Source organism: Schistocerca cancellata, chromosome 7 (genome assembly GCF_023864275.1).
Source record: "Schistocerca cancellata isolate TAMUIC-IGC-003103 chromosome 7, iqSchCanc2.1, whole genome shotgun sequence".
Lineage (NCBI taxonomy): Eukaryota > Metazoa > Arthropoda > Insecta > Orthoptera > Acrididae > Schistocerca > Schistocerca cancellata.
Window position 1 is genome coordinate 111497163 of NC_064632.1, and position 15029 is coordinate 111512191.

General features: G+C 41.1%; 1 protein-coding gene across 1 annotated transcript in view; it reads left to right on the forward strand.

Annotated features, from left to right (window-relative positions):
* LOC126092094 (centromere/kinetochore protein zw10 homolog) overlaps positions 1–15029 on the forward strand; it is a 229570-nt gene that overhangs the window by 94716 nt on the left and 119825 nt on the right. The window contains exon 5 of the mRNA XM_049907517.1: positions 1100–1206. Within this exon, the coding sequence (XP_049763474.1) occupies positions 1100–1206 (107 nt within the window). The remainder of the gene's footprint in view (positions 1–1099; positions 1207–15029) is intronic.

The window sequence follows — 15029 nt, forward strand, 5'->3', positions numbered from 1 at the left end:
CTGTAATTCGGTAATTATTTTACTTCATATATAAAGGGAGGCAGACAACACAAACAAATACTATGGTCCTATACAGTTCCTCTCTGTAGTTACCACTAATTGCTTAAGAAATTCATTAGGCTTTAAATAGGTAAAGGAGCAAGTTGGTATTAGAAGTGGTTGCTCCACAAGAGACTATGTAAAAGTTGTGTACAAAATTATAGAACTGAGCAATGACTATGAATTATCATTAGCAGTGTTGGGCAAGGAGACGTCTTATCAGCAAAACTGTTCTCAAAAGCCCTAGAGGAAATTTTCAGATCCTAAAGCTGGGAAATGGAGGAAAGAATATATGTTTGATGGAACTCATCTGAACTAATTACATTTTGCCAATGACAGTGTAGTATCTGCATTTAGTACAGATACACTCAAGCAATTAATTGGGAGTTTTCAAAGTACACCTGACAATCAATTGTTATAGGACTAAAATAGTATACCTGAAAACATTGAAAAGACAATAGTAGAAGCTAACAATAAAGCCATAGCATCAGTTTCTGATTTTTTTGTGATTAGGGCAGTTGAGGAAAAGAAACAGGAGAGTAAAGTGTGGATGTGCATAACTGAAAAGTGTAGTGCATGGAAAGGTACTTTCTTTGTGGCTTTAGAAGGTACCACTCTAATCTGTATAAGCTAATTAAACTCCTCTCCAAGAGGAATTGCTGCACAAGTGGCCTTTCATGATGGTATAATGTGCATCATTGTGTAAGTCGTAGCATGAATGCATTTCTTTTTATTACTCTGACAATGTTCATCACTAATACTCACTGTATAGACACTACTGATCCACCTATTTCAAAAACAAATCACCCCTCAGGACAGCGAGTGATCAGGGAGAAGACTAGCATTAAGTTTGGTTTGTTTATAGAGGACTACAAAAAAAAAAGTGACATGATGCGAGTATTCTGGAAGTATTTTTGGCTCTGTCATCTTTTTTTCCTTGAATTTTCTCTATTTGCATTATTTTTCGTTATTTTTAGTACCTCAAAAATGAATCAAAAGATTTGATACGAAAGAAATTAGTGTTTTGTTTGAAGCTTGCTTTTATTTTACTGTATTTCAGGTCCCATCTCAGACTCTTCATATTGATAGTGTCAACACTGCGATGGATTTACTGCCAGATTTCAAATTGAGCAAGTATTCATTTCAATTCCCACAGTGCAAGATAAGGTAAAAGAAAATTCTTAAAACAGTGCATCCAAAGGAAACCTGATAACCAAAATGCTATACACTTTCAATTGTACTCAAGAGCACTTTGCTCAGGAATAAGAAATATACTTGGACAATATTGTATCTAATTAATGCCTCCTTCCATCTTCAGATGTCTCTCTGAAGAATAGTCATTCACTAGCTGAAGTCTGTGCTGGATGACATGGGATTTTCTATCTTTAGTGATTGTGATGTCTGTATGATTTTCAAATTTAGCTTTCTTTCCTTAATTTAAATATTTTTGAAAGAATGAATTCAATGACATTTACCTTTGGTTCATAGACAGATATTTGTGATGTATTATTCAGCTACTTCTCATTCCTTCCAGTCGTTTATTCATTAATTTAGTCATTCAGGAACTAACCAGACCATTAAATGCTTTGTACCTTTGGGTGCAGTCTTACTATTTATGTGGAATACACCAGTTTCAGTTTTGTAGTCTTGTGTGGAATATATCAGTTTGAGTTTTGTAGTCTGTATGAACCATGGACCTTGCCGTTGATGGGGAGGCTTACGTGCCTCAACGACACAGGTAGCCGTACAATAGGTGCAACCACAAAGGAGGGGTATCTGTTGAGAGGCCAGACAAATGTGTGGTTCCTGAGGAGGGGCAGCAGCCTTTTCAGTAGTTGCAAGGGCAACAGTCTGGATGATTGATCTGGCCCTGTAACACTAACCAAAACAGCCCAGCTGTTGTGGTACTGTGAACAGCTGAAAGCAAGGGGAAACTGCAGCCGTAATTTTTCCCAAGGGCATGCAGCTTTACTGTATGATTAAATGATGATGACGTCCTCTTGGGTAAAATATTCCGGAGGTAAATTAGTACCCCATTCGGATATCCGGGGTGGGGGTGGGGGACTACTCAGGAGGACGTCGTTATCAGGAGAAAGAAAATTGGCGTTCTACGGATCGGAGCGTGGAATGTCAGATCCATTAATCGGGTAGGTAGGTTAGAAAATTTAAAAGGGGAAATGGATAGGTTAAAGTTAGATATAGTGGGAATTTGGTCAGGTGAATACAGGTTTATAAATACAAAATCAAATAGGGGTAATGCAGGAGTAGGTTTAATAATGAATAAAAAAATAGGAGTGAGGGTAAGCTACTACAAATAGCATAGTGAACGCATTATTGTGGCCAAGATGGACACGAAGCCCACGCCTACTACAGTAGTACAAGTTGATATGCCAACTAGCTCTGCAGATGATGAAGAAATTGATAAAATGTATGATGAGATAAAAGATATTATTCAGATAGTGAAGCGAGATGAAAATTTAATAGTTATTGCTGATTAGAATTCGATAGCAGGAAAAGGAAGAGAACGAAAAGTAGCAGGTGCATATGGAATGGGGGTAAGGAATGAAAGACGAAGCCGCCTGATAGAATATAGAATTTGGCACAGAGCATAACTTACTCATAGCTAACACTTGGTTCAAGAATCATAAAAGAAGGTTGTATACACGGAAGAACCCTGGAGATACTGACAGGTTTCAGATAGATTATATAATGGTAAGACAGAGATTTAGGAACCAGGTTTTAAATTGTAAGACATTTCCGGGGGCAGATATGGACTCTGACCACAATCTATTGGTTATGAACTGTAGATTAAAACTGAAGAAACTGCAAAAAGGTGGGAATTTAAGGATATGGGACCTGGATAACCTGACAAAACCAGAGGTTGAACAGAGTTTCAGGGGTAGCAGAAGGGAACAATTGACAGGAATGGGGGAAAGAAATACAGTAGAAGGAGAATGGTTAGCTTTGAGGAATGAAATAGTGAAGGCACCAGAGGATCAAGTAGGTAAAAAGACGAGGGCTAGTAGAAATCCTTGGGTAACAGGAGAGATACTGAATTTAATTGATGAAAGGAGAAAATACAAAAATGCAGAAAGTGAAGCAGGCAAAAAGGAATACAAACGTCTCAAAAATGAGATCGACAGGAAGTGCAAAATGGCTAAGCATGGATGGCTAGAGGACAAATGTAAGGATGTAGAGGCTTATCTCACGAGGGGGGGTCTATACAGGGGCAATGTTCTTGAGGACAATATTATGCAAATGGAAGAGGATGTAGATGTAGATGAAGATGAAACGGGAGATATGATACTGCATGAAGAGTTTGACAGAGCACTGAATGACCTAAGTCGAAATAAGGCCCCAGGAGTAGACAACATTCCATTAGAGCTACTGACAGCCTTGGGAGAGCTAGTCGTGACAAAACTCTACTATCTGGTGAGCAAAATGTATGAGACAGGCGAAATTCCCTCAGACATCAAGAAGAATATAATAATTCCAATCCCAAAGAAAGCAGGTGTTGACAGATGTGAAAATTACTGTAGTATCAGTTTAATAAGTCACAGCTGCAAAATACTAACGCAAATTCTTTACAGATGAATGGAAAAACTGGTAGAAGCCGACCTTGGGAAAGATCAGTTTGGATTCCATAGAAATGTTGGAACACGTGAGGCAATACTGACCCTACGACTTATCTTAGAACTACGTTTCTAACATTTGTAGACTTAGAGAAAGCTTTTGACAATGTTGACTGGAATACTCTCTTTCAAATTCTGAACATGGCAGCGGTAAAATACAGGGAGCGAAAGGTTATTTACAATTTGTACAGAAACCAGATGGCAGTTATAACAGTCGAGGGGCAAGAAAGGGAAGCAGTGGTTGGGAAGGGAGTGAGACAGGGTTGTAGCCTCTCCCTGATGTTGTTCAATCTGTACATTGAGCAAGCACTAAAGGAAACAAAAGAAAAGTTCGGAGTAGGTATTAAAATCCAAGGAGACGAAATAAAAACTTTGAGGTTCGCCGATGACATTGTAATTCTGTCAGAGACCGCAAAGGACTTGGAAGAGCAGTTGAACAGAATGGTCAGTGTCAGGTTATAAGATGAACATCAATAAAAGCAAAACGAGGATAATGGAATGTAGTCGAATTAAGTCTGATGATGCTGAGGGAATTAGATTAGGAAATGAGACACTTAAAGTAGTAAAGGAGTTTTGCTATTTGGGGAGCAAAATAACTGATGATGGTTGAAGTAGAGAGGATATAAAATGTAGACTGGCAATGGCAAGGAAAATGTTTCTGAAGAAGAGAAATTTGTTAACATTGAGTATTGATTTAAGTGTCAGGAAATCATTTCTGAAAGTATTTGTATGGAGTGTAGGCATGTATGGAAGTGAAACATGGACAATAAATAGTTTTGACAAGAAGAGAATAGAAGCTTTCGAAATGTGGTGCTACAGAAGAATGCTGAAGATAAGATTGGTAGATCACATAACTAATGAGGAAGTATTGAATAGAATTGGGAAGAAGAGGAGTTTGTGGCACAACTTGACTAGAAGAAGGGATTGGTTGGTAGGACATATTCTGAGGCATCAAGGGATCACCAATTTAGTACTGGAGGGCAGCGTGGAGGGTAAAAATCGTAGAGTGAGACCAAGAGATGAATACACTAAGCTGATTCAGAAGGATGTAGGCTGCAGTAGGTACTGCGAGATGAAGAAGCATGGAGAGCTGTATCAAACCAGTCTCAGGACTGAAGACCACAACAACAAGCAATGAGAACATCCTTTAAGAAACAACAGTTTGTGGATGGCATGCAACAGGGAAAAATAACTGAAACAGATGGGCAAGTGTGAATACATAACCCCACTTTCATGCTTAGTGGATCAATAAAATGCTGATGGAAAGGGATAGTTTTCCTTGAGGTCAGTAGTCACACACAGTGAATGATCTCACTGTTTTCTGTATTACAGTATGAAAAGTGAAAATGAGAGGTCCATGCACTGGTGGGACACTGCGACACACAATGCCGTAAAATGAATTTGTTGACAGGAGCACAAAACACAGGTCTCAGTTCTCATGTCTGCCCTATATCAATAGTAAAAGTGCCCTTTATCTCATAATATTCAGTTATTTCCTTTACCATAATATTGTTATGGCTCATTTTTGCATGATAAGTACCTTATTGATTTCTGTTGTGAGCCACAAAGTATTCAATAGAAAGTAAAATGCGGACACAATAGTCTAGAATTCTTCCTTGTGGCTCAGTAATATGAGAGATATTTCTAAATTTGAAGAGGACCAGCTGTTGAGTTTGATTGGTTCATTAACACTCATTTAGTTTTTAATTATTAGCACAGCAAATAGTTTTACACATGGTGGTCAATTTAGTGTGTGTGACTATTAAACTTTCTAAATATTAAATTACTAGGAACTTGCATGAAATTTCACCATTAACAGAAAGTTGCAAACATTGTTGCTACTCAAAGCATTTTGTAGTCTAGGAGGTTTGGTGTAACATAATTTCCCAGGAATGTCTTTAAAAATGCTTTATCATCCATATCCAAGGTCTCTCTCTCATTTCTGCACCCTGCCTTGGCCTCAGTTTCCAAAATGTGATACAACAATTTTTTGAAAATTGAAATGTTGATTAATACTGCATTGGTTCAAAGTGATGGTTGTTTACTTCCAATAAAGCTTATTTCTTACTTCAAAAACTAGTAAAATAACCCTCATTGCTTTTGATTTATTTATTGGTAAAACCTGCAAGTAGTCTTGATCCCAGACTTATGACTCAAATCCCAATTACTTCCAATAATTGACTGGATAAACTTCTTTTAATACCTGTGGAAGAGAACTGACTTTGTGATTCCTTAGCTGATATAATAACTTGCAAGCTCCATAATCTTATAACTTGACCGTGGGCTGATGCCCTGGGAACCTATAATTGTATAGGCAAATGATGTTATCATTGTTGTGATAACTTCTGGGTGAAAAATTTTTGTGCTTCATGTTTGCAGTCAAAATGATAGCGTGTCTCATCAAGGCATTGCACATGTAAATCAGGACTTTTCGTTAATGCTGAGTGAGTGCATGTTTGAGAATGTGAAAGAAGAATCAGTTGTCATGTATCATCAAGTCTATGACGCTATCATGCAACAGATAATGTAGCCATGACAAAATCTGATGTAATAACTGTTAGAAATGTATCTTCTTACCAAATTCGAGATATGGAGCAGTGTCTTCAAAATAGTCTGCAGCAAAACAGGAGGTATGGAAAAAGAGAAGGCTACTAGTCTACAACTACATCTACATCGATACCCCACAAGCCACTGAACAGTGCATGGAGGAGGGTACTCAGTACCACTGCTAGTCATTTCCTCTCCTTGGCCCCTCGCAAATAGAGTGAGGGAAAAACCTGCTGTGTTCTCTTATTTAAGAAGTGTTTAAGCCACTCTCATATCTGTGAACCTATGCCATATGCTTGTACTTTCATTAGCAGCCTGCAGTAGGGCACCGTGAAAATACTTTCTGGAAATCTAGAAATACGAAATCTGCCTGTTGCCCTTCACCCGTAGTTTGCTGTGTATCATGTGAGAGGTGGGCAAGCTGAGTGTTAACATGAGCAATACTTTCTAAAACCAAGCTGATTGGTGGACATAAGCTTCTTGGTATCAAGGAAGTTTATTATATTCAGACTGAGTAGTGTTCAAGGATTCTACAGCATGGAGAAGTTAGTGATATTGGTCTCTAATTTTGCAGGTGTGTTCTTTTATCCTCCAGACATACTGGAGTCACCTGTGCTTTTCTCCAATCACTTGGGACTTTGTGCTGGACGAGAGATTCATGATAAATGCAAGCTAGGTAAAGAGCCAATGCCATAGATTACTCTTTGTAAAATCGAACTGGTGATTTACTTACTTTTAAACCTTTCAGTTGTTTCTCTATGCCAGGGATACTTATTGTTATGTTGTCTGTACAGGAGTCTGTCCAGTTGTCAAATGACAGCATTTTTGTGGGATTGTCCTATGTGAACGATTTCTTGAATATGAAATTTAAACCTTTGGCTTTCATTTTGTTATCTTCAACACTCACATCAGATTGGTCAACAAGAGACTGAATGGAAGCCTCTGACCCACTTAGCGGTTTTACTCGAGATCAGAGTTTTCTCTTGTTCTCTACCAGATCTTTTTGCTAAGGTGAGATGGTTGTAGTAGGCTTCATGCATAGATCTTTTCACAGATGCACAAATCTCTACTAACCTTCACTTGTCATCATTTGTGTGTTGCATTTTGAACCGAGAGTGCAGCAGCCTCTGCTTTCTCACCAACTGCCGAATTTCATTATTAAATCACGGTGGGTCTTTCTCATCCTTTATTCACTTACTAGGCACATCTATCCAGACCATGATTTACCATCTGCTTAAACTTTCCCCGTAATTCCTCTACACCATTTTACTGGAACTAAGTTATGCCGATTCACTGTTTAAATGTGATACTAATAACTGCTTATCTGCTGTATGTAGAAGAAGAACTCTCCTAGCCTTCTTGACTGATTTATAAACTTTTGTAATCACAGTTGATATAACGACATCATGATTGCTAAATCCCGTTTCTATACTAACATTGTTGATAAGGTCCAGCCTTTTTGTAGCTACAAGGTCTAAGATATTTACACTGCATTTGGGCAGCCAAGCTAGCTGCTCAAGGTGGCGAAAACATGTTCGAAAGTATTTTGCATGACTGTCTGTGTGTACCCTCTGTAATGAATCCATAGACATCCTAGTCTATACCTGGTAGGTTAAAGTAATCTCCAACTAATATTGCATGATCTGGGTAGTTAAACACTGTTGTCTGTAGACTTCCTTTGGTTGACTGTAGAACTGTCAAAGTAGAATCGGGTAACCGGTAAAAACATCCAACAATTCACTTGGTTCCACCTACACCTGTTGTACACAACCAGATAACTTCATTGTCATACTCAACTTCTACCTCTGTAGAGACAGAGGCAATGTTTTTGTCAACTGCAATGAACACTCCCCTTCCTATAGCCTCCAATCTGTCTTTCCAATACACGTTCCACAATTCACTAAATATTTCAGAGTTTTCCAATTCAGGTTTAAGCCAGCTCTCGGTCCCAAGAATAATTAGAGTGCAAGAACTTTCCTGGAGGGCAGTAAATTTGGGAACTTTATTACAAATACTCTGACAGCTTACTGATAAAATTATGACAGTCAAAGTGTCTATATTCTGAACGCCGTTTGACTTCTCTTGTCACGTATCGCCTGGCAAGTTTTCATCAGAGCACCTCAAACTACTGCCTGGCCTTAAACAATCCTTGTGTGCGCTCCACTCCCCGAGAAGGTAGTTCCTTTGGTAGTGCACCCCTGACCTATCAAGGTGAGTCCTACAAACTCCACAAAATAAAGCAGATCTAGAAATCTGCAGCCAAGACCATCCCAGAGTTAAAGAAGCCATTGGTTGAGACCCTCCACTTAACTTCAAACCTAAGGCCCCCATAGATTCTGGGAACAATGCTGCAAATTGCAAGCTCTGCTTGCACCCCACGCACGGGGCCAGCAGCCTTAATCTCCACATCATGGATGAGGCTGCTGTTAGACATACCAAGTGCACAATGGCTTTCTTTCCAGCCCTGAAGGCTATCTGTCTAAAGGACTCCATAACTCTCCTAACTTTGGAGCTCACAGTAACCAGTAGACCCCTCCCCCTGTGTTTGAGGTATTAACAACATTTGTATGGATTTCTAAATGAACTGACCATAATCCTTTAACACACAGTCATCAGACCATTAAATAAAAAGAGCTACTGTATTCAGCCAAACATTAACACAATAATGACTGACCTTCGACTAAAAATACTAAAGAAGACAGTAGATGTATTACAAAATACCTTTTCGTAAGAATTAATACAGTAGTACACATGTAGTGTTGTCTAGTATATTTACCCTTTACTGTGCCCAGTTATCTGCAGATCTTAGTCACCGAAGATTTATTTTCTACTGCTTCAAATCTCCTATTTCTTCCTGGATTGCTTCTGCCTTTTTGGGGCATTTGTTAAAACTCTGGTAAGTTTCACATTTAACTCTTCCACTTACAGACAATGTCAGTACAGAAATGGGGTTTAGTGATCATGATGTCATTATAGCAACTGTGATTACGAAAGTCAATAAATCAGTAAAGAAGGCTAGGAGAGTGTCTGCTAGATACACAGCAGGTAAGCAGTTACCAACATCTCATTTAGACAGTGACTTGGCATCACTTAGTTCCAGTAAGATGGATGTACCTGTAGAGGAATTATGAGCAAAGTTAACGCAGATTGTAAATCATGGTCTTTAAAGTTATGTGCCTAGTAAGTGGATCAAGGATGGAAAAGACCCACCATGTTTTAATAACAAAGTTTGGCGTATGCTGAGGAAGAAGACACTGTTGCACTCTTGGTTCAAAAGGGAACGCATAAATGTTGATAAGTGAAAGTTAGTAGAGATTTGTGCATCTGTGAAAAGATCTATGCGCGAAGCGTACAATAACTACCAAAGTAAGGTATCCACCACAGGCCGTCAAGAAAAGAATGCTCAGGTATGCAAAGAGCTTTAAGTTTATTTTAGTCAAGATAACACAATGTTCCTTTGTTAAAGACAGTTGGAAACGGTCACAAGCAAAATAAATCTTCTTGTTTTAACACAGACAGTGCTTGAGGCAGAAGGCACATCACTGGTGAATAAACAGAGTTCTAAACTGAAATCTTTGTGTGCTAGGTACCAAAACGAAGTCTTGAAGGTGCCTGTCAGGCAGAGTTCATAACAATAAATGTACTAAGTTTGGTGAAACCAGTTATAAGTATGAACCCAGAATTATTACAAATCTGCTGATCACTCACCACCTCGGTTCCATATCTTCTTCCTGACAGGTCACATTGTAGGTTGCAGGATGAGAAGACTGGCATGGGCAGCAATGATGGCATAGTGATGGTTCTGGAGTGAGCTCTTGATGGATGAAATATGACTGCATTCGGCACCTGGCCCTGGTGCTCAGGTCCTGAGTACCAGCTGAAGTACAGCCCCAGGCCTGGTATACAGCTTGTCCTACTTCCTGTCATATGGCCAAAAGAATGTCCATGGGGCCAGTGTACTCTGACAGCACTTTGTCTGCTGTCTGGTGGCCATGTGGAGTGTGGCAGCCTTCTTGGGTCATCTGCTAAGAAACCGACTGCCCAAGTAACTTGGATGTACTGTACGTTGCTGACAGAGTAGGTTTAAGCCCACGATAGAGCAAATCTTCCCCACCCCACCCGCACCCCGTGGCTTCCTGGCAGGGGAGCAAAGACTGTAGTCCCATGAACTGTCCTTGGCTTGCATCCGTTGCCCAACAGCTGTGGATGTAACTGGGGAGGCGAGGTGCACCTCCGTGGGCATCAGAGATGGCTGTGCTGGTGGTCAGATAACTCCTCTGAAGGAACCATTGTTGGGTGCAGTTGACTTGTGCAGGCATTGTTTGGAAGAGGAGGCTGAGAAGGCCCAACCCCTGGAACAAAAAAGGAAGGTAAACTCATGTGTTCAAAAAGTGGAATGTGGTGAGACCACAACTGGTTAATATGTTTATGGCAAACGGTACTGTCTGGAAGCTTTACTTCCACTGCAGTGTGGTCCAGAAGTTGGGAAATGTCAGCTGGGAGCCATTGTTGACAGTCTTCAGAAAATACAAAGGTCCACACAGGATTGAGGATGGAAAACCTGTGGCGGCGGATGGACTTCAAGTGTATGAGGGGGCTGGAATTGGAAGAAGTGTAGAGAGTTGTGTGCTGTGAGGTGTGAGGACGGCCATGAAGTTTTTTGCCCTGGGTTGACCCTTCCTGAAGTGTGGAGTGGTAAGATGTTGGATGTGTTGGTCATTCGAGAAATTTGAGAAATACCATAACCCACATCTATGACTTCCACCAGGAGTGTCCCAAGAATGGCCCAGCAAAGGCCAGGTGTAGTAGCCTGGACCAAGGTATTGGCATGAAAGAAGAAACGTGGCGGAGCAGCTTTCTTGCTGTGGCAGGTAGAGCAGACCTCAACCATGCAGGTGATGGCAGCATACATTCACCTCCAATACACATGCTGGTGGGCTAAATGCTGTGTGAGGACCAGTGTTTGACATGTAGTGAGGAATAGGTATGTTGTTGGAGAGCAGTCATGATGATGACCTTGATGTGGCCGTCGTCCCCCCTGGAGTGTGGAAATCTCATGATAGTGATGCCAGTACACCTGGACCTACGGATTTGGAAAGCACTGATGGTCTTGGAGTCAATTATATAATGCCAGGTGAAGAATCTCGTGGAGCACTGGGTCCTTGGCTGTGAGACGTGTGATGAGCTTGGTGTTGAATGGAAGGCAGGCCATTGCATCTTTGGCATCTCATCCAGATGGAGGCAGACCTGGATCAGCAAGGATGGACACTTTCCAAGAGACAAACATGAGAGGAGATTCGCATTAGCATGATGAGATGAAGAATGGAATTGAATGTCATTGTCGGCACTAGACAAAAACAGGGCCCAACACCAAAGGCAGCACACTGTCAGTGTTGGAAGAGCAGCATACCCCTTTAAAAGGTGAAATAAGGGCTTTTGGTCAGTTAAAAGGATGAAGTGATGGCCATATACACAGTGGTGAAAATTTTTGAGGCCAAATATACTGGCCAGAGCTTCTTTCTCAATTTTGCTGTAATTGCATTGGACTGCAGCAGGGTCTTTGACACAGACACTATGGGACATTTAACCCCATTGATGATACAGGATAAGACGTCCCCCACCTCGAAGTCAGGGGCATCTGCTGCCAAGTGGAGAGGTTTGGCGGGGTCATAGACTGTCAAACAGGTAAGCTGGAGGAGGATACGTTTCACAGTGTGAAGTGCTATCCAGTGGATATTTTTTGCAGCTGAGGTGATGTGAGGGTTCAGCTATGGCTGCAGCATGTAGAATAAATTTACGATAATACTTGAGAAGGGGGGGGGGGGGGGTTAGTAGGAAGGTGTTATATAGTCTCCAGCTTCCACATACTGTGGGTTAGGGTGAATGCCTGAGGAACTGAAAAGGTGGCCTAAACATTCAAACTGGGGAGTGACAAAACAACTCTTACCATGAGAAGTGCACAGAAGTTGTTGGCCAGCCCCCGGGTGTTGTTGCAGGCTGCCAAAATGTCATCCAAGTAATTTGCCATGCCCGGGACCTGACGTGTAAGGCACTCCAGGTACCACTGAAAAATTGCCAGTGCTCTGGTGATGCTGAAAAAAAGCCATGATAATTGGAAGAGACTGAACAGTTTGTTGATAACCAAAAAATAAGGGGTTCTGCATCTTGCAAAGCTGGAAATACAAATCCCTTACATTGATGCTGGAAAACATCTTGCCACTGGAGTGGCAGGCAAGGACCTCCTCAACCCTAGGAATAGGATAAACAGTGGTAACTGACGAGACATTGATGGGTGGACTTAAAATTGCTGCAGATTCACAGTGCCCCATTAGGCTTCTCAGCGATGACTATGGAGGAGGCCCACTGACTTTTGAGTACCAGAGAGAGAATGCCTTCATCCTGGAGCCGCTGGAGCTCCTGTTGAAGCTTGTCACATGCAGTGAAGGGACATTTCTGAATTTATGTCATTTTGGTATTGCAGGTGGTAGGAGGACAACATGCATCTCAAAATCATTGAACCCTGAGGTGTGGTCAGAGAAGACTGGACTAAAGTTTGATAAAGCTTCGAGGGGGCATTAACCCCCAAAGAACTGACAGTGCAGTTGGGATCATGAATGTCAAGGCACAGTGCATGAAATAGATCAATGTCTAAGAAGTTGATAGCACATGGTACATCCAAGACCGTGATCTTGGCCCAAAAGGGAGGTCCATTTGTGTTGTACCTGGGCCATAAAGAATCTGCTAACCTTGACAAGGTCATTGCACTAACTGTGCAGAGAGGTTGAAAAACAGTGTCTTCATTTTGACAGTTGCCATCTCTCCTCCACCAAAAAATCAATCCCATACAGCTTGGCCGCCTGGGCAGGGCATATCTGTAGAGACAGGAACTCCCTTTCCCCGTGTCTCACCAAACCCTTCACAGACAGGCACTACCTCAGGACTTTCTCCACAAACAGAATTCCTGTCTAATTTTCCCACTTACCCTCAATCCTCTCACCACCCTTGAAGAATTAGCTACAAAAGAGCATCCTCCTCATCATGCAATGCCATCTTGGACTGGAACAACTCAACCACATCCTTCATCATGGCTTTGACTATCTAACATCATGTTTCAAATGCGGAACATCCTACCCAAGATCTTTTTCACCCCTCCTAAAGTGGTGTTCCATTGTCCACTAAATCTCCAAACATCCTAGTCCATACCTATGCCACTCCCAATCCCAACCACTTGCTACAGGGAACATATCCCTGTGGAAGACTGATGAGCAAGACCTGCCCAATCCATCCACCCAGCCCTTCCTATTCCAGGCCTTTCACAGTCTTATGTTACCCCATCAAAGGCCGGGTGACCTGTGAAAGCAGCCACATCATGTACCAGATCTCCTGCAACTACTGCAGCTTTTTGTATTAGCATGACTACCAACCAGCCGTCTAACAGGACAAACGGCCATTGACAAACTGTGGCCAAGAGCAAAGTAGATCACCCTGTGCCACAACACGCAGCAGAACATAACATGCTTTATTTCAATTCCTGCTTCACAACATAGACCACCTGGATCCTCCCCTCCACTACTACCAGCTTTTCTGAACTTCACAGTCGCAAGTTAGGCTTATAACACATGTCTGCTCCCGGATTTCATCCCAGCCTCAACCTATGGTAACCTCTCCCTTTTCATGGCACCCACCCTCAATGTGTGCTACCCTCTGTCTACACACCTTTCCCCTTTCCTGCTCTTCTCCATTTTCATTCCCTGTTTTTCCCCACACACCCCACCTCCTGCCACATAGTCCATGTGTGCCCTGCTAGATAGTGCCATTCTTTCCCTCTGCCCATACACTGCTATGTCTCCCTCTTTGCTCCAGGTTGCTAGTCATGTGACAGTCACATGTCAGTTGGAACAGCCAGTGGTACCAATCATGTGTGCATGAGGAATGGCTGCTTGTGTGAATGTGTGTGTAATGTGTAACACCAGTCTTTTCGTTGTGCCTGTAAACAACTCAGTCAGTCATCTGTATGGTGAATAGGAATCTGCCCTTTTCCTAATATTGTTAATAAACGTATACCATGTGTACACAAAATAATCAAATTCTTATTCATTCTGTATTTCACTAAATTTTATTAATCACAATGTAACTTGTCTGATGATGACGAGTATATTTGGTTCATAAGACAACATTTTATTTAAAGAAATATTCGTCATATCTGCAAAGTGTGCACATCAAAGTTCAATGCTGCTAGAGATTGTATGTTTTGAGATTGACATAGCTTACTTAAATGCCTTCATTTTTCATTTCAAACAAATGTTTCACTTTCCCTGCAAACTTGTGTTTCAAAATTTTCATGTTCCAGAATGTTCCAATCTTAAAATGCAATTCTTTCCAAAATCCAATGTTATGTTGTAGTAGCCCCGGTATTTCTTTTTCTGTAAATGTGAACTTCTACTGAAATATGTGTTAGTTCATTAATTATCCCAATTAGAAAATATAGCTTTCTAGAAAATTCTTGGTGACCCTTTCGAAATCCCTGTGCACCTTAAAGCTTCTCTTTCATAAAGTAGTACCTATAAGTTTCTTGTTTTCTAATAATACAGCTTTTGTTTGGACCAATTTACTCCATTGCCTATTATATCATTGTATCTTTAATTTTTTATATCTTTCATGTTAATATCCTAAATGTAATTGTCCCATATTTTACTATTTTGTGGTTTCTGCAATACATGTGTCATCTCCCCCCACCCCGCCCCCCCACCCCTGCGGGTTCGGGGGTAGGAATAGGCCCGCGGTATTCCTGCCTGTCGTAAGAGGCGACTA